General features: G+C 48.2%; 10 protein-coding genes across 13 annotated transcripts; 6 read left to right on the top strand and 4 right to left on the bottom strand.

Annotated features, from left to right (window-relative positions):
- Positions 1-41: 41 nt before the first annotated feature.
- FVEG_10414 (hypothetical protein) lies at positions 42-3,825 on the bottom strand (the record flags this gene model as incomplete). Its single annotated transcript, XM_018899558.1, has 1 exon — positions 42-3,825. The coding sequence occupies one exon, from the start codon at positions 3,823-3,825 to the stop codon at positions 211-213; it is 3,615 nt and encodes a 1,204-aa protein (XP_018757639.1). The 3' UTR covers positions 42-210.
- A 1,133-nt stretch (positions 3,826-4,958) lies between these two features.
- On the top strand, positions 4,959-7,788 carry FVEG_10415 (hypothetical protein). Its single transcript, XM_018899559.1, has one exon. It carries the CDS (start codon positions 5,229-5,231, stop codon positions 6,456-6,458), a length of 1,230 nt encoding a protein of 409 aa, XP_018757640.1. The 5' UTR covers positions 4,959-5,228; the 3' UTR covers positions 6,459-7,788.
- A 710-nt stretch (positions 7,789-8,498) lies between these two features.
- FVEG_10416 (hypothetical protein) lies at positions 8,499-9,633 on the top strand (the record flags this gene model as incomplete). The annotated part of the gene is made up of 2 exons (XM_018899560.1): positions 8,499-9,240; positions 9,287-9,633. The coding sequence occupies exons 1-2, from the start codon at positions 8,532-8,534 to the stop codon at positions 9,631-9,633; spliced, it is 1,056 nt and encodes a 351-aa protein (XP_018757641.1). The 5' UTR covers positions 8,499-8,531.
- Positions 9,634-10,475: 842 nt separating this feature from the next.
- On the top strand, positions 10,476-10,986 carry FVEG_16796 (hypothetical protein). Its single transcript, XM_018906030.1, has 2 exons — positions 10,476-10,744; positions 10,803-10,986. Exons 1-2 carry the CDS (start codon positions 10,630-10,632, stop codon positions 10,937-10,939), a joined length of 252 nt encoding a protein of 83 aa, XP_018757642.1. The 5' UTR covers positions 10,476-10,629; the 3' UTR covers positions 10,940-10,986.
- Positions 10,987-12,207: 1,221 nt separating this feature from the next.
- FVEG_10417 (hypothetical protein) lies at positions 12,208-13,794 on the top strand. The gene is made up of 2 exons (XM_018899561.1): positions 12,208-12,811; positions 12,890-13,794. Exons 1-2 carry the CDS (start codon positions 12,591-12,593, stop codon positions 13,338-13,340), a joined length of 672 nt encoding a protein of 223 aa, XP_018757643.1. The 5' UTR covers positions 12,208-12,590; the 3' UTR covers positions 13,341-13,794.
- A 2,104-nt stretch (positions 13,795-15,898) lies between these two features.
- Positions 15,899-16,386, top strand: FVEG_16797 (hypothetical protein; the record flags this gene model as incomplete). Its single annotated transcript, XM_018906031.1, has 2 exons — positions 15,899-15,963; positions 16,014-16,386. 2 exons carry the CDS (start codon positions 15,899-15,901, stop codon positions 16,384-16,386), a joined length of 438 nt encoding a protein of 145 aa, XP_018757644.1.
- FVEG_10418 (hypothetical protein) lies at positions 16,337-17,576 on the bottom strand (the record flags this gene model as incomplete). The annotated part of the gene is made up of 2 exons (XM_018899562.1): positions 16,337-16,616; positions 16,669-17,576. 2 exons carry the CDS (start codon positions 17,574-17,576, stop codon positions 16,499-16,501), a joined length of 1,026 nt encoding a protein of 341 aa, XP_018757645.1. The 3' UTR covers positions 16,337-16,498.
- Positions 17,577-18,706: 1,130 nt separating this feature from the next.
- On the top strand, positions 18,707-20,089 carry FVEG_10419 (hypothetical protein). 3 transcript variants are annotated; one of them, XM_018899564.1, is made up of 4 exons: positions 18,707-19,074; positions 19,122-19,459; positions 19,511-19,822; positions 19,874-20,089. In XM_018899564.1, exons 1-4 carry the CDS (start codon positions 18,912-18,914, stop codon positions 19,913-19,915), a joined length of 855 nt encoding a protein of 284 aa, XP_018757647.1. In that variant the 5' UTR covers positions 18,707-18,911; the 3' UTR covers positions 19,916-20,089. The 3 variants fall into 3 exon arrangements, with proteins under 3 accessions (XP_018757647.1, XP_018757648.1, XP_018757646.1); XM_018899565.1 differs by having other exon boundaries at positions 18,707-19,459; XM_018899563.1 differs by having other exon boundaries at positions 18,818-19,074; positions 19,511-20,086.
- Positions 20,090-20,173: 84 nt separating this feature from the next.
- On the bottom strand, positions 20,174-21,769 carry FVEG_10420 (hypothetical protein). The gene is made up of 2 exons (XM_018899566.1): positions 20,548-21,769; positions 20,174-20,501 (listed from the first exon to the last, which is right to left on the bottom strand). Exons 1-2 carry the CDS (start codon positions 21,203-21,205, stop codon positions 20,290-20,292), a joined length of 870 nt encoding a protein of 289 aa, XP_018757649.1. The 5' UTR covers positions 21,206-21,769; the 3' UTR covers positions 20,174-20,289.
- A 60-nt stretch (positions 21,770-21,829) lies between these two features.
- FVEG_10421 (UDPglucose 6-dehydrogenase) lies at positions 21,830-24,792 on the bottom strand. Of its 2 annotated transcripts, XM_018899568.1 has the most exons (3): positions 24,238-24,792; positions 23,579-24,054; positions 21,830-23,518 (listed from the first exon to the last, which is right to left on the bottom strand). In XM_018899568.1, the coding sequence occupies exons 1-3, from the start codon at positions 24,308-24,310 to the stop codon at positions 22,250-22,252; spliced, it is 1,818 nt and encodes a 605-aa protein (XP_018757651.1). In that variant the 5' UTR covers positions 24,311-24,792; the 3' UTR covers positions 21,830-22,249. The 2 variants fall into 2 exon arrangements, with proteins under 2 accessions (XP_018757651.1, XP_018757650.1); XM_018899567.1 differs by having other exon boundaries at positions 23,579-24,792.
- Positions 24,793-25,216: the final 424 nt, after the last annotated feature.

Raw genomic sequence — 25,216 nt, 5'->3', positions numbered from 1 at the left:
TCTTATACACTTGTTTTAGACCAACGCAAGTCATGATTGTGGTTCGATCACATTTGTGACTGAGAACGAGACACAACAAAAGGCAAACAAACACAAGTAATAAAAGAAATACGGGGGGGAAAGAAGAACAGGTACAGGTAACTTTCCAACAGCCTCTTGGAATCCAACATCCTATGTCTCCTTGTCCTCTTCCTCTTCCTTCTCCTTGTTCTACTCCTTCTGCTTTTCCTCCGCCTCTTTCTTCTCCTTCTTCTGTATCAACCACTGCTTTACAAAGGGCCAAGTAATTCCAGCATCCTCCAAACATAAGCTCCGATTCTTCATTGTCTCCTGTGTCAAGACCGAGCTTTTTGCCGCATGTTTGTCAGGGTTGAAGTTGAAATTCTTCAACACACTCCATTGTGGCAATATACAATTCTCAGTCCAAATGAACTTGCGGTGCCGACCCTTCCCAAATTCCAGACGAAACCCGAGCTCGACGCGAAATGTTGTATCAACATCGTTCGAGCTCACTGCTGGCAGTTCTTCTGTAACCTTTTTGCCCTGAGCGTTGGTGTATGTTATTTTCCGCAACGTGAGTGACCTCAGTGTCTCCCATGCATGCTTGTTGATTTCTCTCTTGGGGAGTCCGTCCGGTGCCAGTGTAGTGCCCAGAACAGGTTCGGCACGGCGTGCCGGCTCTGGCTTTGGAGGCCTATAGTTGCTCTGAGGACGCACACGGGGCGGCCGAGCATTGAATATATCCCGGGGTACATTGGGTAGTTGAGTTTGTTCGATCATGGGTGAAACTACAAAGCCCACGTCCTCCATTTCTACATCGTCGCCCGCCTCCATCTCTTCTGCCACTTGCTTCTCCATTGTTCGTACAGGTGCCTTTCCCTTGTTGTCCTTGCTGACCCTGTATGTGTCGGACGGCTTCAGTGCCCTGATCTTGTCTTTATTGTGCTTCTTGTAATATCCCAGCTTCTTCTTTTGCTCTTGCCGATGTTTCGTCATAGCTTCCTTGAGGGCTAGCCATACTTCCGATGTGCCTTTCCTGTCCTTTCCAGAGGTCTTCTGTATGCGGCTGGATCCTTGGGCATCGAGATCGAGAGGGGGTTCGGTATCGGCAAAGATGAACTGCTCCCTGGTGATTCCCATGCATTTCGTCAGACGCTCGAGTGCCCGCCCATTTGCTGGGAATACTTTCCCTCTGCCATAACCTGGTCTGATCCTTATGCCCCATGTTCTGTGCCGATATATAAGCTCATTCTTCTTTTCATTCAATGGATATATGAGCCCCTGAAGAAGAGATGCACCAAAGCGCTTGATGTCACCCTTCGCCTTGCCATAGCTCATCTCCTTTTCTTTGACGTCAAATCCTTGGAGTTCGTCGAGAAAGCGGAATATTCGATGTGTCCGTTTAGCAGGGACGTGTTTGTCTCGGAAATCACAATTGTCGAGCGCGAGAAGGTCATATGATGAAAGCTCCTGGAGCATCCTAGATACCCTCTCACGGTCGTCTTCCTCTGACTCTTTAGTCCATTCGTTAGATTTGCGGAACATACCAGGTATAAGCTCCAGATGCTCTGCCACATCGGCGAGCAAATCCAAACCGTCAATTGTTTGGCTGATCAGGTTTGAGAACTTGTCTTCTGGCTCAGCCTCGCGGTTGTGGGCTTCAATATGCCTCTTTACTTTATCCGTAGTCTTCCGAATGCCGACATACATGGAGGAATGCTTATTCGAGATGAAGTTCTCAATAAGCTCAGCCACGATGCGATGTTTTCCCCCTCGGTCACTATGCAAAGCCTTTTCTTGTAAGTCAAGCATAATGTCTTCGCTATCATAGAATTCTCTGATCAACCAATCCGGCCGGTAATCCGGCCTTTTAGTGTTAAGGTAGGTATAGCGCATGGACTCAGAAGCGGCATGGATTGCTTCTTTACGGAATGCGAAGATGAAGAAAGCCGCGGCGTGCAGGATCAACTCCCGAATTTGAAGATATTTTGTTGTATAGGAACCAAGTTCTTTAGAAACATGAGGCCTAGGTGCAGCTGTCCTTCTAAAGTACTCGAATTCTTCCATCTCGGGTGGTTCTTTGAGTGTCTCCCGTTCGAAGGTCTCGAAATCTTCCAAGGCATTTGTAATGGCTTCCCATATGAAGAACTCAAAAAAGGCTCTTCTCAGTACACTTCTCATGCAACTTCGATATAGTACGTGGCGCGATTCTTCCTCATGGTATTTCTGAAAGTACTCATTGGGCAGATACGTTGAGTCTTCGACAATATTAGTCCAATAATGATCCTTTTGTTCCACGATGTATTTGGTCAGGTAGGCAGGGTCGTCAAAAAGATTCTTGATGTGTTCTTCAGCCGCCGCACTTTTTTCCTTGAGCTTAGTGCGATACCTTTGTAGGTCGAACCCAGTGCTGTTTGGTTCATATTGTCGAATCGATGCGATGTCTTGCATTGTTTCGGTTCCCTTCTTTCCTTTCAGCATGTTGATCTTTTGTATTGCTGGAACCTTGATTTCCAGGATTTCCTTTTTGCTGAGTCGGTCAGTGTGGCCCGTAATCAGCTCATGCTTTGCCAGATCTAGCATCTGTCTGCAGAAAGTAGCCAAGAAGAGGTATGTAATAGCTTGGGACTGCAGTATAAGCCATGCTTCCATGCTACCGAACATCCGCCCGGCAGATTGCAAGTCCTCAAACCTGTTCTCATCTATCTCGGGCGAATGCTTGGAAAAGATCATAGGTTCGCACCAAGCTCGTTGGTGTGGATTTTGGTGCTCACGGTCTTTTACCGAGACAAATACGACATAAAACGAAGGATCGCAAGCGCCTGACAAAACATGTGACTGCTTTCCTAGATGCATACGATTGTTATCTTGGAAAGCAAAGTCCATGGGGTGAATTCGTGCCCGATAGTGGATGAACATGAGCATATTGAGTGGGATAGAAAGATCCTCCTTGTTGATGTGCGAGACCAAGAAACGAGCTCTTTGCTTTCGCAGTGCATCTTCAACTTCGAAGTTATATCCGACTGGTTCAGAGTCGTCTTCTGCAAGTTCTGGACTCGGTTTCCTCAAATTTCGGAACTTGACATCGTCCATGATAGCGTCTTCCATAGCCTGCCTGTTGTCACGATAGTTGGCCTTACTGCGATAGATTGGGTACTGTCTCTTTTCCTCGATCCTCATCGGTTCACCGTTGTTTATCCAGTGGAAGTTGACTCTGATGTTACAGAGATATTCATGGGCAAACTCGTCGAGATCACTTGAATGGTTGGGATTGATATGGCCTTCGGGATCCAGGCTGAAATCACTCTCCATGTAAATAGGTCTTGACTCTGAACGGATTTTGGTATATTCGGCATTGAAAACATTTCTGGTCTCTTCCCAGCTTTGCTCCAGGCAGTCTTGAATGCATAGAATCTTTCCATCTTGGTCTCTGACTTTTCCATCAGTGAGATTTATGATGATCTCCTGGATCTCTCGCTCTTTGCGGACCACGAGTTCATTCAGTCTCGACCATTCCGACTGAACAAACTGGTTAACACGCCTCAATTCTTCCAAAAGGTCTTGGGTGGGCCTTCCAGGGTCAGCTGGTGGCCACACAGAGTCTCTTCCATAACCATGAAATGCACAAAGGGCGCGGGCACTTGTCATAGATTGGCTGTGTATCGCTGCCTTCGCGCGAAGATGCTCCTGCCTAGCAAAGCCTTCGAGATCCGCATCCAGGGCCGTTGCATGCGTTGGATCGCCTAGCTTGTAGTTTTTCCCAAGCCACTTGACATGGTAATTCGAGTATTCATAATCAGTGGGCTCCTGGCACTCGTCATTCATAATGATATCGAAAGCTCCCTTGTTGAGAACTGGTTCATGGATCAACTGTTGTCCTGGGTAGGGATTTGACTCGTTTAAAGAGATGATGGGTAGAGAAAGGCTTCTCGAGATCGTCTTCAGACTTTCCGCAGACGAAAAGAATTAGAGAGAGTTCCCACAGAATAATATCGGTAGTCTCGAGCAGTCGCAGTATCTCTCCTGAGTACCTTTATCAGACTTATGGGCTGCCTGGTTGATATGGACATCCGAAGAGTGTGATTCGAAGCTCAAGTCCACAATAGATCTTGGAGGAACAAAGAAAACAGAGCCACATGAGCACTTACACCTCTGGATAGCTCAGATCGTTCAGTGCCGTGTGTGAGGGCCCATTCTACTCACTGATTCGACGCCATGTTTGTATCCAGATACATCTGCCAGACCCTCACAATGGCACCCTCGGAGCTTCTTTGGGGCGCTCCTTTGTCTCTTCAATCCGCTCCATAGGCCGTATTGGATGCACGGGCAATTGGAGATTCGAAACTCGGAAACCATGAGGATCACTGGCATCTGTCGTTTCCTTTGTTTCGAGTTCGAGTTCGAGTGGCTGAGCCGGCGTTGGTTGATAGAACTTTATTCAGCTATAAAGGTATACGAGCACAAGTCGAGATACCTCAATTACCCAATGTTAGTATTGGAGGCGCTTATTGACAACGTGTTGTCTTTGTTCAGTATCCATGGCTGCTGAACAATGCGACCGCTGCTTCGGACGACTAAGATCATAATACAAGTCCACAATCCACATTGAAGTGGGAGAGACCTTGTTCTGGATCAGACAGAGCCAATGCACATTCAGGGGCATCTCTCAATGAATCGTAACCCCCAGGACCGGAAGGGTATCAATGGTGAATGTCTTATCTCTGAGGGCGATCAAGAAGAATTCATGGAAAGTCGAGTATGTCCCCATTTATGACCAAGGCACTGTTCGATGATGAAATGAAAGGGGAATGGTGAGTTAAATTGCAAGGAAAGAAGATGTGATCATTCCTCACTCACTTGTGTTCCTCATATGCATCTTCGAGCTTAGTCATCACATTAACGCGATCGTTCTTTGGAGCCAGATGCACCAACTTGCGTCCTACGGTATCTATCTACCAATCTTACAGAGATTTCTCTACCATGAGATAAATTTAGTGGCATTGGGAGTTTATAACTTGGAGAACTATGTCAAAAGTCTCACGTTTCAGTTCCTCTCATTCTTTGTCAATTTCTTTCACCAGAAGCGCCCCCAAAGACGCGTCTGACCTTCTATTGCGATAGACCTACACCATCAAGACCCCACACTCAAGCCAGAACAATAGCAGCAAGCCAACAATCAAATCAGTCCAGACAGACACCAGAAGCACAAAGACATCAAGGTCGCAAAGATGGCGCGCCTGAGTGCTCAAGGCGTTGCGTCTGCAGAGCTTCAGCAATCCCCGGCGCAGTCGCTCAATACCACCTCTGAAACCACCAACGATGAAGCGGTTCCGCCCTTCTTCAACACAACTTTCTCAACTCATCGTGTCACCCCCATGCACATTGGTAAATCACGTCTCACCAGTCAGCGGCTTCAGGTTATCGCCAGCCGTCTTCGTGATACCCTTGTCGGTGATGTGGTTCGTGGCATTCAGCTAAGTTTGGAGGCAGCAGATACGTCTTTCGGTCAAGTTGGTACTCTCAAGGGTGTCCGAATCGAATGGTTTCGTGCCAGTACGTTTTTGGGTGAAGACGCTCCTGATCTCGACCTCGAAGCTCCACGCGGCGACCAGAGCGACCTTCCAGACGACCAGAAACAAGGGCTCTGGATAAGTATAGAGCACGAGAATGCTGCTTATGCTGCGATTCTTCTACCTGGGCTATCAGACTCTTCAGGGTCGCGGCCAATCGATGATCAAAGCAGGTTTCTACATCTGCCATTATTGTTAATGCGGATGCCTCAGCAACTCAAGACCGTTGTGGCCAATTGGCTTGCTGCTTCTTTCGACTGTCGCGTCAGTCGGATAACAATGGGGACCAAGACTATTCTCGGAGTATGGGAAAGCTGGATCGAAAACGAAGGGCTCAACGACCGAGGTATTGACTTTACCATAACACTTGCATTCAACGTGTCGTTTCAAACCAGCGAGGGCCCAACAGCTATCGACAACCCCCAAACTCAAGAAGAAACCAGGCCTAACCCGGGGCTTCGATCTGTTGATATCACCATATCTGCACAAGACCTTCGCCGCTTTGTGCGCGCTGGTAAGAAGAGCCATATCCCAGTCGATGCTTCTTGGCAAGGAGACGCCCGTGAGCGCCGTAGGCTTGCTGGAGGTAACACAGACGACGGTTGGGCTTGGCGTACAAAGGGTCGTTCTGAAGCATCTCCCTTTACTGAAGCATTGGGACTCTATCTACATCACCATCTTGCACTGGATCTTTTCCATCCCGGCGTACATGTTACTCAGATCTCCTGCGCTGGGTTCGTGCTTGGTCAGAGTCGCCTAAAGATCGTAATGCCTGGTGAGATCAGTCAGAGCCTCTCCCGCGCTGCGTGGTCCTTTGTGGCGCAACTTGGACAAAGAGTTCAGGGCGAGCAGTTGCCCCAGGTATTTGCCAATCAACCGGGAGTTTGAGCCAATGCACTAGCTCAGTTCACAGACATCCACTGTCACTCCCGGTTCGTCAATGCTCATGGGCCAGGAACAAAAGAATTTAGTGCTGGACCGTTCGATGCCTTCCTTTGTTCAGAATAGTGCTTGGCGCAATGGTTTTCAGGTCCATCATGACCAGACTGAGGGGCAATTCGAAAAGTTCAACAGTCATGAGCTAAATGATGCAAATGACGATGAAAGTGTGATGGGTCCAATGCCTTGCTTGCACACGCCAACTTTCGTTGCACAAAGTAACATCTGACGAAATACCATAGGCCCTTTTGACATCAACGAAGATACAATTCCTGTCCAAGAGCCGAGAATCCAACTCAGATCACCCAACACTTGCACCCAGTGTTCTTTTGGGAACACCTTCTTTCTCAAGTATCCTTCTCGGGCGGTAGCTTGACTGCCTGCCACTGCGATAAACATTGCTCTTGGGATGCTGAGACTGGTCGCGGAAACCCATTCTTGTCTACTTCATTGTCCAGAAAGAGGTCAATGTAGCTGAATCGGGCATAATCAAAGCCTGCGAACTTTCTAGTTAATAAGTCTATGTCCTTTCATCCTGCAGGATGTAATTCGAGGTGTCGTATTCTGTCAGCCTCAAGCGTCGCGTGTGCAGGGGAAACTAGTTTTGTTGGTTTGCAGTTTAATTTCGCAAGAACGCCTCTTAAGTATGGTGTAAATTGCGAGCTGTGCTATCTATTTGGGCACCAGTACCTCGGCATTATTTTGTCAAGGCAATAAGTTAGACAAACAAGGCTGTGTCGTGAAATGTGGTGGAGGTGACAACAAAGAGGGGTCTATTTTTGGTGATCACCTTGCACATCATGTAACTCGTGCATTCGAAGCTGGAGATACGACAAACAAGACGGACATCGCTTTCATGTCCTTGTTTGGAGTTGGAGGTGGGAGGTTTCTGATGATCTTCATCGCGATCAGGAGGAGCAATGCCCGGGGAATACGACAACGGCTGATGGTGTATCAAAAGTCGGACGCGCCCTACGGAATCTCTGAGTCAATGGCCAAGGGCTATAGCGGTAAGCAAAGCTGGAGCCAAGCTTTCATATAAGGCTCGGGATAAATGTCAACAAAGCCGGTGCCAAGAAGCCACATGCAGGTGCCATATGCTCATTGACAACAGAAGAGATCAAAGTGCTTGCCGTCGCCAAACATCGTCGAGCCTCCATATCTAAGCTCATGGTGGTACCAAAGGATGCTATTCATAGTTTTACGAAGACCGTAGCGCAGTTATTTACGTCTAAGCCCTCATACAATGGATCAGTATCTTGGCCAAGTCTTTCCCATTCTATTCAGGAGCCAAAGTAAGCAAAGGAATAGGCTTCGCCGTGCTTTTTCTCATCGCGGACGATGTTCGACGTGTGTATGATGCCCTAGTAACACAAGTTGCGCATGGGTTGGTGACTGAGCTGAACACCCTTGTCTCTCAATGCGGCACTGACGGCTCAAGAAGATTCTATACTTAGCACTGGATGTGAATATGACATAGAGTTAACTTAAGCCAACGTTGCCTCTGGTAATAGCTGCAATGAAATCTAATCACAGCCTAGTACTGTTTCACAGCATCAAGCCCTTGGTCGGACAAGCTCTAGGACTTGCCGCTGCCAAAGCCGCCACCAGTCTTGACAGCTTGATTTGATACACGAATATGGTCTAATGCTTGGAGTTCGCCGCGGGATGCTGAGCTGGTCTGTCTCAGCTAGAAGGATACGCAAGATGTCGTCCGGACTCCGTCCGGTTATACCCATACTGCCCGCAATCTCTCGGGTGTATTCCCGTACGGGCTGTGCGTTGAAAGTAGAAAGAGGCTACTTACGCGAGCTTATGCTGTCACTCGACGGCAACAAGCGAGAGTCCCATGTTAGCTAAAAGTCGGGGTCTTCACTGATCCCCTACTCCTACTTTTGCCCTCAGTTACCCTACTTCGTCTTCTTCAGAGGCTTCCAGAGCTTGTCTCGGAACGCTACCATAACAAACATTGCACTTCATCAACGCTTTTTGTCGAGGCCGAATACTCGATTCCAAAACTCGATGTCTGAAGCTCGTACGCATTGGGGTCTCTCGTGCCCTTACGGAGGCAGTTTCTACATCTGTGAAGATGACAATACCCAGTTTATAGGATGTTGTGTCAATGATCCCTGTGGCAGGAATAACGGAACCTGTCCTGATGGTGATTTGCGTGCGACGACCTTCGACTCTGACAAATACTCCCAACTTCCTCGGCAAGACTGCGACAACTCTCAAGGTGTCGACAACTGGTACTCATGTGCCCATACGAACCCGCCTTTCGTTGGATGCTGCAGCCAGAACGCTTGTAGCTCAGATTGTCCAAGGGCAAAGCTTGTGCCAGCTAAGCTATCTGAAGTTGAGAATAACAGACTCGACTTCCTTCACCCTAGTCAAAGTCAAAGCTCTACTGCCTCGAGTGTGTCCGAGACAGCCTCTACCAGAGCCTCAAACACCTCTGCAGTTGATGCAGATGAGGGCGATGGCCTGGGAGCTGGAGCTACAGCCGGCGTCGCTGTGGGTGCGTCAGTCGGAGGTCTAACTGTCCTAGTTCTCGTGGCCTGGCTTTTCTGGTGGAAGCCCCGACAGAAGAACAAGCATCAACGAGAACACGACGCAGGTTACAGCGTGCCTCCAGCTGCACCAACACTGACAGCGAATCCGTTTCCACCCCCAAGTGGCCCTGTCCATCCGAGCACATTCGTGGCCCAATCGCCCATGAGCGGCTATCAGCGTAAGTAGACTCGTTCTGAAAAAGGCTAGACACTAACAAAACGCAGAGTCGTTCACTTCATCTCCCACGGTTATGAATCCACACAATAGCGGTCTATCCTCTATTGAGCAGTTCCAGAAGTATTTTCCGAATATCTCTCAATCTGAACGACCGCAATCCTTCACATACTTTCCGGAGCACAGTGCCCAACATGCACACAGCCCCAACTTTCTTCCCCCGTACCAGCAACAGTACAATAACAGTCACAGTCACAACCAACAACAGATGGATGTCGCTTCAGAAATGGCTGGTAGTACAATACTTCCGCAGGAAATGAGTACTGGTGCAGAGCATCGCATCAATCGTCACTCGAGCATTGGTCCAGAGACAGAGTTGAGCCTTGCCAGACCATAAATGAGTTGAAAGGAGAATGGGGTAAAAGATGTATATTGATGGCCTCGAAACATAGCGTGCGTTGGTTTAAAGTCAGGTCCTCAGGATCCAACTATCAGTTACAATAACTGTGGACTACAGTGCGTAGTGTCACACATTCCTTTGGGCGATTACTCAGAGCAAGCCCTTCGTTTATATTGGCGTTCGCAGCAGGAGAAGGGGGTAGGGCGGGCATAATTTGTGTTTGTACCTAGAACAAACGGATACGGGATATCAACTTATTACTAGCATGTTTCAATCCAAACATTTAATCACCAAATACACTGTATCGTCGATATGCCAGGCAGAACCTGGGGGTTGCAAACGGCAATGGCTCTGCAACCTGTCACAGAAAACCCGTTTGCTTGCGTGTGACGAAAGTGCATGCCACAAGTTGGAAGATTACGGCATTCTTTCTCTCCGAAATTTGTGAAACAAATGCCAGTATAATTGTCGAAAGTGGCGTCCTAAATGTAATTTCATGGCTTCAAAAAGTGCATAATCCGTTGCTTTTTGTATCTGGATTACAAGATGGTCGTTGAAATGATCGAGATGGCGGATCAGCCAGGGGTGTAGTCCAAAATAACACAACCATCATCAGCCCAAGATCTTGGTGATGATAGCTCCAATTAATTTCTAGCTTCACCCCGGTTTCATTCGCAACAAGCTATGTCATCCCGCCCCTCATGCTGGACAAATCCAGCCACACAGAATGCATCGCTCGCCACACCTGGAAGGTGAGCCAAGTGTGCGGGACATGGAGATGTCCTTGATTCAGTCCAGGCATGACATAAGAGCCTTAACAATATTCATGCTGTAACGTCATGGCATGTCATGCCGAGAAATAAGTAGGTGTATGGAAGGAAGCGGGAAATAGGTATATAAAGAGGACAAGTCGATGGATACAGGACATGTAGAAAAAGACCAAGACTATTACAAAGTACCCAATTAATCAATATCAATATACACATCACCAAAATGAATTCCGCTGGAGACCGATCCGTCATCTCGAATGACATGCAGGAGCTTCGCGAGGGCGGCGAAGAGATCTCCCACAAGATCCAGGGCCACAAGGCGAACCTCTCCAACCCCAGTATGACCACCGTCTTTACACAGGAGAGTCGTCTACAGTTACTAACAGTGATCGATAGACACCAGCCAGGCCAGCAAGGAGAACAGCCAGAAGGAGATCGAGGCGCTGGGAGGAGACGCAAACCACTATGGCAACGAGTCTGATCCTCGAAGCAAGAGCGCAGCGGACAACTTGGAGGGAAGCCGAGTTGGTTGAATAACTTGAGTAATGATTAATGATATAATATGATATCCATATTGAACTTTTACATGTTCATATATTCGCTCGCGTAACTGATGCTACTGCCTCAATCGGTTCAGTTGGTTCAGTGAGCCAATCGTCATCCAATGGCTGCCCCAGCTTCCAAATCAACCCCGGATCCGATTCGGATCCGAAACACTCACCGTCGGGTCGATCGTGCGGAGCTTGAAGTGCAGCTCGTTGTTTCGTTGCAAAAGGAAGCTTATTTGCGTCTCTAAATTGTTTATTGACACGCTGGCCTAGCAGACTGGCTAAATACATGGGCATTCCGTACCTATCACGGGAAGTGGGATGAGACAAACTTTTGCTTACTCCTGAGGTATGTCCTGGGAAATGAAGGTAATACAGACAGACAGTCGACTAGGTAGGTACCTATACCAGTCGGCATCCCCTTTCCACAGGTCACGCTCAACAAAGTAACGCTGATAACGTCGCCAGACGCGCGGGTGCCCATGTTTCATTACAGAATGAAACGTGTACTTGCAGTATTGGGCATAGCAGGTCGGCAAAGCGGATGATCGGCACAGAAGGGCTTGAGGTCTAACGAGTTCTGTCGATGGCATCAGAGAAAAAATGTATTAGCCCGTGAATATTGGGCTGCTGATGGTGATAGTCTGTCTCATTGCCATGCTCCTCATGGCGGAATAATTCAGCCAATATAACTAAAAAAAAAAATCCACATTAAAAAAATAATGACAGATTTTGAGTAAAGTCCAGCCAATAGTCACGATAGTCTATGTCACTCGCCCGAGTAAATTGAGACGGGTCTTGGCGCCCACCAGCCATTTCCTGGGCAGTGACAGGTTCTGCATCGCATCTCCGTGCCAAAGCCGGCGGATCTCAAAGGATTGGTTGGCAAAGTGTCGATCTAAGGAGAGGACTGAGGAAGAACATTCTGTTGGTGTCGTTGAAAAATAGGTTACTTAGGAGGGACGGAGTCTACTGCAGTGAGTTACATGCAGTACAAGGATCTACACCCGCGCGCGGTATTTGTATTTGTAGCTCGGCAGCAACCAACAGAGCCAAGAGTTGCTGGAAGCTGTCACTGTCACTGTAAGTGGAACATCCATGCATCCGTCCATGGCCGTGGTCAGATCGGGCTGCCGGCAATACTCCTTGGCTGTAAGGAAGCTATCCGTACTCTTCCTCAAGAGGTCAAGTGTGGTTTTTCTCTTGCGTGGCTGATCGAACCTAGTATTTGAATCCATAACTATGTATGATTTCTTCCCTTTACGACAGGCCATGTATGCAAGTTCAAGATGAATGCACAAGGTACCATTCATTCATAAGAGCCATCTCTATTAGCGACATTCACCATATTTATTATCCGTTGCCACTGTCCCTTTCTTTTTCGTTGCTTGTCTAATATTTATTGTTTCCGGCCCTTATTATTATTATTTTTTTTGCCCTTAGTAGTATAGCAAGGCGAGAGAGGCCCGCAAGACCAGGATCATCTCTGAGGCTACCTACGGAATACCCATCATTCTTCATTCACTCATTCACTCACTCATTTATCCGTCAAACACTCTCTTTCCTTCTTCTTTTTTTCCTCTAGAAGCGACTACGCTATCGGTTCAAGTCATTTTTGTGATATTCTACTCAACAGATGAAGGTTGTGGTTACAGGGGCGACCGGGATGGTCGGCAATGAGATCGTCAAACACTGTCTCGCGGATGCGCGCATCACAAAAGTCGTTATTCTCACTCGAAAGGCCGTCTCAATGGACATCGAGAGTCACCCAAAGGCGGATGTTATCATGATTCAGGACTTCGCAAGGTATTCCGATCAAGTTTTACGGCGACTTGAAGGATCTTCGGCCTGTTTATGGTAAGAAGACAGTCTCTTTTGATCTCTGAAGATCAGTCTTCATTCTGCTCAAACATGAGAGGCTGATCATTCACACAGGGCCATTGGAGCACGGTCAGATCGTCTCAACCACGACAAGGCACTTCTTCACCACGTCAACGTGGAACTGCCGCTCACGGCGGCAAAAGTATTGAGCGAGCGCATAGCACCAAAGACACCAGCTGGCAACAAGTTCAACTTTGTCTTGTGCAGCAACAAGACCAACTCAAAGGCATCTTCACTGCTGTCGCTCGGGGATCCAAGGAAACCAAAGTCCGAGGCGGAGAAGGGTCTATGCGAGATTGCAGACGCCAGCCCTGAAACATTTAGCGCTTGGATCTTGAGACCCAGCGCCATCGTCACCCCAGACACGCCCAAGAAGAGAAGACTTGTAGGCGGTCGCTCGGCTCACGGCGTTGAGGTTGCGCAGATGGCCAGGGCTTTTGTCAAGGTCGCCTGCGAGGGTTACAAGGATCGTATTATTGATAACGATGCGCTGCTGAAAATGTGAGATTCTTCTTCTTCCGTGGGGAGAAGTGGGTGACAAATTGTACGATGGAGCTGGACGATGCGCATGCATGCGTGTGCGTGCGTGTTGTGAAGCCGAGCTGAGCTTGACTGGGGAAGAATTTGTGGACTTGGCGGAACATCTGGGACCGTCGAACGATACGCCAAGCCTTTCGGATGGAGATATCCATTTGGGTATTGTCTTGTCTTGTGTTGATGCTGGCACATCAAGTTCATGTCGTTGTTGTTGTTGTATTGTGTTGTCTTGACCTTCGATTCATTGTACCACTACTAACCGGGTCACGATCTTAATGATGTACATAGCATTCAAGCCGGCGGAGATTGATAAGATATTTGTGTAATTGACCACATCCATCAAAGACAACAATTCTCTCGCCAAGACTGCTCGACTCGTGATAGTTTTCGGGTATTAAACTCTAAGAGATGGAGTACGGTCCAACTAATCGAGGCTTCTGGCTCGTGCATTTCTGCGATTGGAAGCGGTATCGTGTGAATGCAGCGATGTTACCGTTTTAGCTAATGCAAGATGTCGGGATTAGGCCGCTGAGACCAGCCGTCACTTGAACTGTGATTCTCAACATGAGCGAGAACCGTATAACAACATACAAGCATCAATTCCAACTATGCATAGTGCTTACGGTGAATGCAATATTATAGTCGGATACGGCATGTAGCTCTTGTCATATTGCAGCCACGGCTGTTGGTGACGAGACTGCAACAATCACCAACTTGACTGCGGAATCTGGATCCAGGACCAACGAAGACGTAGGATCCTGCAATCGGTGTGTTCCCATCATATAGAAGGGGTAGCATATGCCTATCTATCTATCTGTCAGTGACTGTCGTTGCGCATTCAGCCAAAACAGTTGTATTGGTTGGACCGAGTGGCATAGAACTTGACACTAATCTCTCACATCACAGGTCAGATCAGATCATCAGAGATAATTTTCTGCTTAATATTCTTGCAGCTACGCCTCTAGAGGCATGGTTCGTGGGTTCGTATCCCTCGTCTATTGATACTCAGCTGTTATAAACCCCCTAGAAGGAGGAAGAGTCTGTTGAGACGAACAGGTAAGGCCAGCTGTTGATCAACCTTATTTTGAAGCAGAATGAATACATAAATATCGCCTCCCATAGTATATTGTTAAACGAACCGAAACGAGTTCGTCAGTTGGTGGATTACATCTTCCATATGACAGATAAGGGGACTGATAATACGCCAACTTCTACATAACGACAACCCACTGACCAAACACACCCAAGACACAACATCTCTTTTTGCAGGACAGATAGCCATACCGTCATTAATAATATCAAACACTTTCTGCTACGTCAGCTGGCCAAGCCACCTACTCGCAGTCTTCCAATATAGCTACGATAACATCACTTTGCCCACGCATTAAATCAGAAAGTGCCAGCCAGATGCAAATAGATTACCTCCAATAGAATCAACTACAAGCTTCCGCCTCTGTAATCTCTTCCTTATAGTCTACACTATCTTTTGTGGTCTATTTTACATCCAGCATTGGATGCCCAGACCTAGATCACCAAGCCTCCTTTGCAGAGAAATCAGAGACTGCCAATATTATAAAGTTCACTCGTTCTCCATAACTAAACTCTCTCTTTCACCTGTAAGCCTGTAGCTCGGTGTGTTCTTATCGCAGCCTTTCAGTATTTCTGCCGCGTGAGGTTATCTTAAAAGTAAAACTTGCCACCACAGCACTCAGCAACTTTATATAAGGGCACCCCGAATTTACACACAAGTTAAATACAAGTCAACTGTGCTCGTAAGATTGTTACGCTTCTTCAAGCCAACTTCAAACCACATTCCTCATTTGCTGCCTACGAGAAATCGCAACACAACAAATATCTTGTCTACGCTCCCCAAAATGGACTACAGCAACGGACTTTTCACTGTGTGCATCTTGGCCTTCAGCACGACCGTATGTATACTTGGTCTCATTCTAGGTGTTGTCTTCATCTTCCTCCAACGACAAAGGGACGAGCAGCTACTGGACGATATTTACAATACCGTGTGTGCGGCCAATGAAGCATCATATGACGCTGAGGACTGTAACTGCATGAATGGCGAGCAAAGACAAGTACCAAGGAATCATCGGGTTCCAAACTATTCTTCGATCGGCTCCCAGAGGAAAAGAGCATCAGCGGCATAGCCCACCACAGCAGCAGCAATAAGACCAAGCACCACATCCCCAATGGAGGCGCGTATCGGCGAAAGCTGGTAACGTGGCGTCAAGATTTATGGCATGAGGGGTGCATCACACAGTTCAATAGGAGAGTTTGGCAGAGTGACTTGTAGGGGACATACAAGTCAATGAAGAACTTTGTTGAAAGAGGGTTTGGTAGGTCGTGTGCAAGAAAGAAACTTTGCACACGGATATGACGATTATAAGACCCTTTATCCTTCTTGTTTCCTTTCACAAGTTTAAACGAGGGGCAAGTCGTGGCTCGGCACGGATCATACAACACTTTTCCTTCATCATGATCAAAATATCCCACTTTACTGGCTTCATAAGCAAAATGAGTCCTCGAAACTACCAAATGGCCCCTGGCGCCTACAATTCTGATAAAATCCCTTCAAACAAGTGCGTGGCCATCTCAGCAACATATACAATACTGCCTCTGACCAATGCAGCAGCACAATGTCGAATACCGAAGCAGAACTTCAGCAGGATGAATCGATACCCTGGGGCATGATTGTCTTTTACATCCTTTTCTCTCTCTTTTTCCTGTTGACGATCCTTCGTTGGACTGATCTCCAACTCAGGATTTTCTGTGATTTCATCAACAGTGGCCGATGGCGAGCATACTTCGGAATGGAGATACCCGGACGACATGACCAGGACAACTTCAAAAAGGTAGCACTTGGGGATGGCCCTTTGTTGGTGAAGAGCGTTGTGAAAAAGGTTCGGTTCTACGACGATACGACCATTATTGAAGGCATTGAGCGAGTGGAAGCAAAGGGCAATGGGGTCGATTGTTCTGGACAAGACGAACCAAAGCACTAATGAGGAAGCTTAGTACTGTGGTCTTCATTAACTACATTGTCTACCTATGTTTCAATATCTCGGGCTCTTCTTAATATATATTCATGTGTTGTCCTGGTCCGTAAGCATTAGCTTAATTACTGCCTTTGAGTATCTCCAGAGGCTTCGCAAAACTCAATTCCTTTACCAAATCATTCCAAGCCGTCTCCTGAAGCGCCTTTCCCACCGGGTCGTACATAATCTGGGGGTACCTGTCACATTCAATTAGTAAATTTTCGTCGCTGTCGGCTCCTGAATACTCACGGCTTCATCTTGCCCTCGCCAACAAAGCTGCCGTGGCTTTCTTTGCCCTTCACGGCAACAGCATCAACATAAGATCTTGCGCCAGTAGAGACTGTCCTTCCAACAATAGGCTTGGCAATGCTCATCCAAAACTGCTCAATCTTGCTCCTCTTGCCGTCTGTTCCAAATTCTGTTCCCCTGCACGCGCCGGGATTGGGGAAGTTGACAATGACTTCGTCGGGCGAGACGTACTCGGAGAGTTTTCCGACAAACATGATAAGAAGAAGCTTGGATATCTGGTAGGCTCCATTGCTGGACCAGCTGGAAGGGTCATCGACTGTATCCCAGATGGAATCACTTGTTCCAGTCCATTGAGCCCAGTATGACATGTCAGAGCCAACGAGAGCGAGATGTGCAGGCTCAGAGGTCCCATGCTTCTTCCTTAGGACGGGTAAAAGAAGGATAGCGAGGAGGGCAGTGGAGAGGTAGTTGATCTGACACGTCATTTCATGCTTGGACTCGTCCGATCGCTCAAACTGAGGTCTGCTCAATCCAGCGTTCAGGATGGCAATATCAAGTCGAGGCAAAGTCTCACACCACTTGACGAAGTTTTGGATTGACTCGTACGAAGCCATGTCAACTAATGAAACTTCAATCTTTGCTTCTGGGAACTCGTTTCTTAGTTTCTGTGCTGCACTATCACCTCTCGTTTGGTTCCGCACAGCAATGATCAGGTGTGAGAGATCAAGAGCGAGAAGTTGACGAGCACACTCAAAACCCAATCCAACGTTTGAGCCCGTGATGAGAGCTGTTTTTCCGGATAGAGTGACGCCTTTGGGGATTTTGGGAACTCCTTCGATGAATTGGCGGGATAGGAATGCAAGAGGGCTAGCCTCCCAGGCGGCATTATGCTGGAGCTGAGCAGACATCGTAATTATTGATGAATTGAATGAATAGAAACACTGATGGTCTATATTTTGCTATAGAACTATCCTCGCTGCTTTCTTATATATCTATGCCCTCCGGTCGAGGTACGGACGAATTCACGGACGAAGCTTGGTTAACAGCGATCGTCTGTGTTAGTTTTGCAGCTATTTTGTTCGGCCGTGCGGAGACCGAGACGGACGAATTGATGCACTTCTTACCAATTCTTGGAAGTGTAATTGTCATTGATTGAAAGGGTCCATATATCTGAGATTAAGAGATAACGATAGACTTGATATTAGTTTTATTCAAGGACTCGAACATTTGCTATAGATACCGGCGAGGATTAGTTCATTAGGCTGTCATTATAGGGGAAGATAGCCTCTTAGGTGAAATAGTTTTTAGACCAATAATAAAGTATTAGAGCAGGATAATAGAACAACTATAGATTAAAGATAAAAAGAAAAGGGCATAAGAATATAACTAAGCCTAAGAGTATTGATCTCAAAAGGTCATATATATCGATCGAACCTCAATGATGTTCGCATTGACTTATTATGTGCTTCAGATGTGAGGATAACCACACAACTATTTGTGATTGAATTCTAGTATGATAGATGGCAATCAACTCATCAAGATCTGTCCATATCAAGGTTACAGAAACATCATAGAAAAGTAAATCAATTGATGGCCCGATTCATTCGATTGTGGGTTCCTATTGTATACCTGAATGTGTTGGTTCAGGTGAGAAAACATAGGGTAACCCTGTCTCATATGTAGAATAACCCCAGCAAATCACATCTGTGGTCGCATTTGCCTAATCTGTCCCTTGTGTCAATCATTACTGGGCTCGTTAAAATGCAGTGCAGCGATACAATGAACGAGGGCCTTACCAATCTGGATCTTAACTAGGCGGACTAATTTCCCAATCTGAAAGATCTCGCCCTGTAGGAGCAAAAAAACAACAGCCGATGTCCCAAAGGTTATAAATATGCTTAATGCTAGTAAATTACTCCGTTCTAGACCAGATCGACCCGTCTTGGCGGAGAATAATGCACCATGATACCCCCTAGGAGGCCTAGGAGGGAGCCTAAGCCGTCAGCTTGCAACTCTGTAGGGAGAACTTTTGGTTCCCAGTAAATTAAATTGGACGAGGATCACTGCATGCAAGCAAAAGATGGGCTGTTTGAATCAAACCACTCTCGCCCCGAGGTTTAGTTATAGGGGAACATTCGGACTAGACATTTAAACATAAAGATCAAGATCAACAACTATCGCGATTGATCTGATCGGTCTTTTCTCCACGCTCGCTACTTCATTTCGGTCGCAGAGTCATCGACATGGGCTCCCTTCGTTTTCTCCTTTTCGCATCGATCGCCACTTTGGTTTCCTGTCGCGATGTCCCCGATAACATCAAGGCTTTCAAAGAGAGCATCATAAAACAGGGCTCTTGTAATGATACTCTCGCAGAAGGCTTCCACAGCGCCGACGGCGACGATGGCTGTAAGCCTTCCAAGAGCCGCATTGCAACCGCGACTAATCAGTGCCAGCATACGTCTACTGCGGCGACCATCTCAAAGACTACAATGTGATATATCTTCAGGGCACCAAAGGCAAGCTCGTCAATATGGACATCGACTGTGATGGAGTCCAGGGCAGCTCTGCAGATGACGGGCGCTGTGGCTCATCAGGCGACACACAATCCGTCACGTCTTTCCAAGACCAGCTAAAATCGTATGGAACGGATCAGAAGGACCTCGATGCCAATATTCATCCTTACGTGGTGTTCGGAAACGTGGGTACCAAGAAGAACTGGCCAACTTTTGATGCGCAAAAGCACGGCATCAAGCCACTGAGTGTGATGGCTGTTGTATGTGGCGATAAAATGGTAAAGCATTCCCTTTTTTCTTGAAAGCCGAATTCTTACTGACTTTGCTAGTTTTACGGCATCTGGGGCGACGAGAATGGCGATGATGGTGATGAAGCTATGGTCGGAGAGGCCTCCGTCTCTCTTGCAACAGCTTGCTTCGGCGATGATGTGAACGGCGACAATGGTCATGATGAAGATGATGTATTGTATATTGCCTTCCCTGGTAGCGACGCTGTCCCAGGAGAAGATGGTGCCGACTGGGACGCCAAAAACTTCAAAGACTTCGAAGAGAGTCTTGGTGGTGTTGGAGATAAGTTGGTCGCTCGAATCGAGGACACCGATAGTGGTGCCTCTTGCTTGTGGCCTGGTACATGGGGAATGGTAAGATATTACCATTTAGTGTCATTTCAAGTTGTACTGACGTTATGGTAGGGTCTACTCGTCGCATCGGCTATGGTTGCCATGGTGGTTTGAACACAAGAGGGTGTATGCATAGTGGGCTTCGGCAGCTCATGATTCTGGCGATGTTTTGTGCTACGAACCTAATGTTTATTATATGGAGTGTTGATATTGGGCATTTGGCTGCATATAGAAGAAGCCATCATAGACATAGAATACCTAATTGTACACTTTTGTTACCTTCTGCTTCATGCACAGCATTCTCTATCACATTTCATCACTGAAGGAACACAATAGTTCGGACACCGCGTAAAACAGTAGACGATGATAATAGACAAGGATATCTTCGTTCAACGAGTGTTTTATCTAAAATTGGATATAATAAGTGAGAAAGGAAAGCTTGTCGCAAGCGCTATCTACATATCTAAAGTGTTGAAATCGAACGCAACTCATACCGCCAAGGCGATTCCTAACAACGAAGTGAAAATAATAACCCAATTACCACCAGACTCTAAACCAGCACCTGCATTCGTCGAGTCTTGCTTCGCACCCATGGCAGTCGGCCGCGTCGCCTCGACCCGGACGTTATCCGCCGCCTTGTCCTGGTCAGGAGTGTAAGTAAGTGGCTTGAACCCGCATGACCGCATGATAATATCCAGGTCTGTTTCGTTAGCAGCTGATCAATGAGTTGAGGTGTGGAAACTCACTATTTTGCTTGTGTCCATCAACAACGATGCAGTCTTGACATAGCGCTGCGATCTTGGCCACATCAAAGCTCGTATTGTTGCATACACATTCCCTCTCCGGATCATCCTCTGGAACTACTGATTGGGTCTGCAAACTAGCTCCCCAACTCGTCATGCTCGCTGTACCAGAATCACCCTGGAGAGTCTTGGTAGGTTGAGTCACTTCGGAGCTGACAAACGATGAACTTATCATGGAACGCCTCATTGTCATTGTCTGCTCCTCCGCACTAGTGTCGTCCGCTGCCCATTTCATTGACGCCGGCGTAGACTTGGCAGTCGACGTTGGCGTTGACGTTGAAGTTGAAGCTGACGATGTCGTGCTCTCTTGAGGCTCGAACTGTGGAGGAAATGACGTCGGCGCAGCCCTGATGATAGAGAAGCTTCTCTTGTGCAGTCTATCGTCCTCGACCGGTTCCACGGCCAACTTTGGAACCCACTCGGGGTTTGGCTGTCGCTTCGCGAGGCGATGGTTGTGAACATCACATTTTGCTGTCAACTCGACGATTGGACCACAGATCGTCACGCACATGAGTGGAATGTCGTCCGGCGGCAAGACGTCTGCCATGGCGACAGCGACGAGGCCTGTAATTGCGGCCTGTCTGGCCCATGACAATCTCATCTCGACGAATAGCTACCTCGATTGTATTGGATCCCAAGTCGACGATGGTGGCCCGTACGTTTAGGCCTCAAAGACAAGATAAGACAAGACAGGATGAGCCGCCTGCAGCTAGCAATTGAATAATAAGCGAAAGAATATAGAGGCACAGCCCCGGGATAACACAAAAGTGATACCAATATGGTTAAAGAGCGTATGGTAGCGAGACCAAGATGTCACCCGTTCAACAGGAAGACAAAGACGACAAATGTCTCGAGACGAGAAGCACGCACGAGGAGGCGAACCAAGGCGACGGTACTCCTCGGTGCATGGTGAAACGCGTACCTAAAGGAGAGTAGTAGTCTGTATCAAGTGCAGGGCACGATGCTACGTGGAGCGAGATCGAGAACGTTGTTGCAGGGAACATGACGGCTGGGCTTGGGAAACAAGTAGTGTTCCGGTGATAGCTTGTTACACTAGAGGTTCAGAGCTGAGACGCCTGCTAGCCTGGTCAATCGGCTGAAACACGGTGGTTGAAGCTTCGTCTCAGGACAGGATCATGGTGGATTAGTCATGAAACAATTTGACTGACGCGAACACCATGATAGATAGAGATCGTGATAGCCGAACCGCTATGAAATATTTTTAGCTAGTACCTACCTGGCTGCTGGCCTCCCCATCTTAAGCTTAATTGATAGACATGGGGTAGTCTGATCTGTTCATCGCCAGAGTTCAAACGGCTACTACTATGGGTCAGAGGGCCATAAATAAACCCAGGTACTATAGAGTATAGACATCAGGTAATAGAAACATTGCTCTCGCATCACATTTTTTTAACATCTTCGAATCTAAATCTATGTCCAGTAAACATCTTCACCTGTTCACGCCGTGCATCCGCCATGTCCTTCCAGTGTATCTCGGCGTGTATCATCAACCACGTCCATGTGTCATTTCATGCTTATTAAAAACGGTATAATCTTAGCCAACAGTCGACGAATTCATACAATCAAGAAATCTAAAAGTCGGCCGTCGAAAAAATTGTGTCTGTCTCAAAATCAGGTGAGACATCTAGAAGCGGTGCTGGCGACCAACACTCTCGACGCGAACGCCAAGCTTGACCATCTCGCGAGAGTCGATGACACCACGGCCATCAAAGACCCAGCGGGGCTTGGCCATGCTCTCAGAAATGCGGACCCAGTCAACGCGCTCCTTCGGCTTGTACTCCTCGGAGCTTCCCATTCCTGTAGCGAAGCCAGTGTCCTTGCTCTCACGCTCCTGGATGCAGTCGGGGCAGTCATCTTCACAGCTGGGCTCGACGTTGAAGCGGTCCAGAGGGTCATGGGACTGGACATCGGCACGTTGCACAAGGTGCTTGTGGAGAGCGAGGAGCTCGTTGGCACTGGGGGTGGCGCTCTCGAAAGGACGAGGGTCGGCCTTGGGGTTGGGCTTGCGGCCAATGGTCTTGGACTGGACGGCAGGTGTAGGGGCGGGAGGAGGAGGAGGCTGGTTGCGGAACTCGTCGAACTCGGTAGCAATGATGATGGCGGTACTGGAGTCGCAAGCATCGTAGGCATTGCCGTGAACGGTGATGTTATGTCCCTCAGCGAGGGGTCCGAGGAGTTCCTTGATCTCGGCCTTAATAACCAGAGGGTTACAGCAGGGATCGAAGACAGCCACCTCACGGGGGCGCTCCTCAAGAAGGGTCTTGATCATCTCAAGAGCGGGAGCTTCACGGGTATCGGAGGTGTTCTTCTTGAAAGCAAAGCCAAGAATGGTAACCTTCTTGCCAACAAGGGTGTTGTTGAGGCACTTGATGACACGGTTGGAGAAACGGTCACGGGCATACTCGTTCATCTTGACAACCTGGCGCCAATACTCAGCGACCTCGGGAAGACCCATGGTCTCAGCAAGGTAGACGAGGTTGAGAACATCCTTCTTGAAGCAGCTGCCACCGAAACCGATACCAGCCATCAAGAACTTGTTACCAATACGGGGGTCAACACCGACAGCACGGGCAACCTCATCAACATCCGCGCCAGTCTGCTCGCAGACAGCGGAGATAGAGTTAATGGAGGAGATACGCTGAGCCAGCATAGAGTTGGCAACAAGCTTAGCGAGCTCGGAAGACCAGACGTTGGTGGTCAAAATGCGCTCACGAGGAATCCAGGCGTTGTAAACCTTGACGAGAGCCTCGGCAGCTCGCTTACCAGAGGGGGTAGGAGCAGAACCGATCAGGATACGGTCAGGGTAGAGGAGATCGTTGACGGCGGTACCAGCAGCCAAGAACTCGGGGTTGGAGAGAATCTCGAAATGGACACCAGGGCGGTGCATGTTAAGCTTGAATCACGTTGTTAGCATTTGACCGCTTTTCTGCTGCAACATTGACAATGTACTTACAGTATCAGCGACAAGCTGGGCAGTTCGGCAAGGAACAGTCGACTTCTCGACAATGATGGCGCCCTCGCGGGCGTACTGAGCAACAACACCGGTGACAGCCTCGAAAGCGGTCATGTCAGTGGCGCTGCCGGCACCAACACCACGGTACTTGGTGGGAGTGTTAACGGCAACAAGCACAATATCGGCCTCGCCAATGTGCTTGGCAATGTCGGTGGAAAAGAACAGGTTGGGCTTGCGCTCAGCGACGGCGATCTCGCCCTCCTCGGCAGAGGAACCCTCACTGTCAGTGGTAGGCTCATTGGAGATCTTGGTAGGTCGGCCACCATCACGGGCAATTCGGACGATATCGTGCAGACCGGGCTCGTAGATAGGGGGGTGGCGGGAATTCCAACGGCGAATGCGGGTAGTGTCTCGGTCAACAACAGTGACCTGAATGTTGGGGTTCTGGAAAGCGACGACAGCAGCGGTAGGGCCACCTGTGTGAAGTTTGTTAGTTTGTTGGAACTCAATTGCGTTATGGGAGTGGTGTATAGCATTTCGAGGGGTTGATAAGCGCGCAGTCATGATATCGAGCGCTTTGCCACAACTCTCGCAAATTCGATACACCAGCTTTTTCCTCTCTCATGGAGAGTCGATTGGAAAAGGTTTCTGCAACTTACCAACGTAACCAGCACCGACACAGCAGATGCGGCGGACCTCAATGGGGGCCTCCTGAGTACCGTTTGAAGACATGATGATCAGAGGCGGTATGAAGATGTTACAGACAAGACAAAGAACAATCTGTAGAGACGATGCGCGCAAACGATGTCACGAATCGACACACGTAGTATGCTAGCGAGTGTAAGGGTTCGGAGAGAGATGAGAGGGAATGGGGAGGTTTATAAAGGAGGTGGAAGCAAAGGCAAGGGAGGCTAGAAAAGATATTCCCACGTCAACGTTGCAGTTAAGGTAAGCTAATGGGAAAAAGGGGGGCACTACTTTCCCTCTGGGCTCTGGAGGAGACTGGAGAAGGATCCATGGAGGGAGACTACTTTACCTGGCCCAAGGCAAAGGCAAAGGCCGCCGGTGGAGGGGCAGTCGCTGAAGCCACGCAACGATTGGGGAGCAACTTTTTGGCACGAGAAATTAAGGCGGTGAGATTATTCCCATTAGTTCAGTACCTTAATTTAGTTCTTTTCCACAGTCTTTACCTACAACAGGTACATGTATCTTGGTTCTGCCCACCCACCCGCCGCCAACTTTTCAAGGGAGTGAGCGGCAGGCGGCGTGCTTGTATGTGTGTGGTGTCGATTCTTGGAGGGGCAGGGATTCGTACATTGGATTTTCAGGGATTCCAGGCACACAGACACCTTCTCACGGAGGGGGATTCTGAATGCAGGTACCGTGGCCACTGCAGCCCGCTGAAAAGGGTACTTTTGGGAGCCCGAGGGGCCCTGGAATTGGATCGAGAAATGATCCAATCCACTGTAGGTACAGTATCCATCAGATAAGGCACGGTGCGCTACAAGGCTGGGCTGCGCAAGCCCCTCCACTCCCGCGCAAACCAGGACCCTCCAATACAACCCCCACATGCCTTGCACGGCTAAGCTTATAAATTGAAGGTTGATGACTGTTGGTTAACGCTTGTCGGTGAGTTTG

This window comes from Fusarium verticillioides, chromosome 9 (assembly GCF_000149555.1).
Source record: "Fusarium verticillioides 7600 chromosome 9, whole genome shotgun sequence".
In the NCBI taxonomy this organism is placed as follows: Eukaryota; Fungi; Ascomycota; class Sordariomycetes; order Hypocreales; family Nectriaceae; genus Fusarium; species Fusarium verticillioides.
This window is presented reverse-complemented; position numbering and strand designations above follow the sequence as displayed.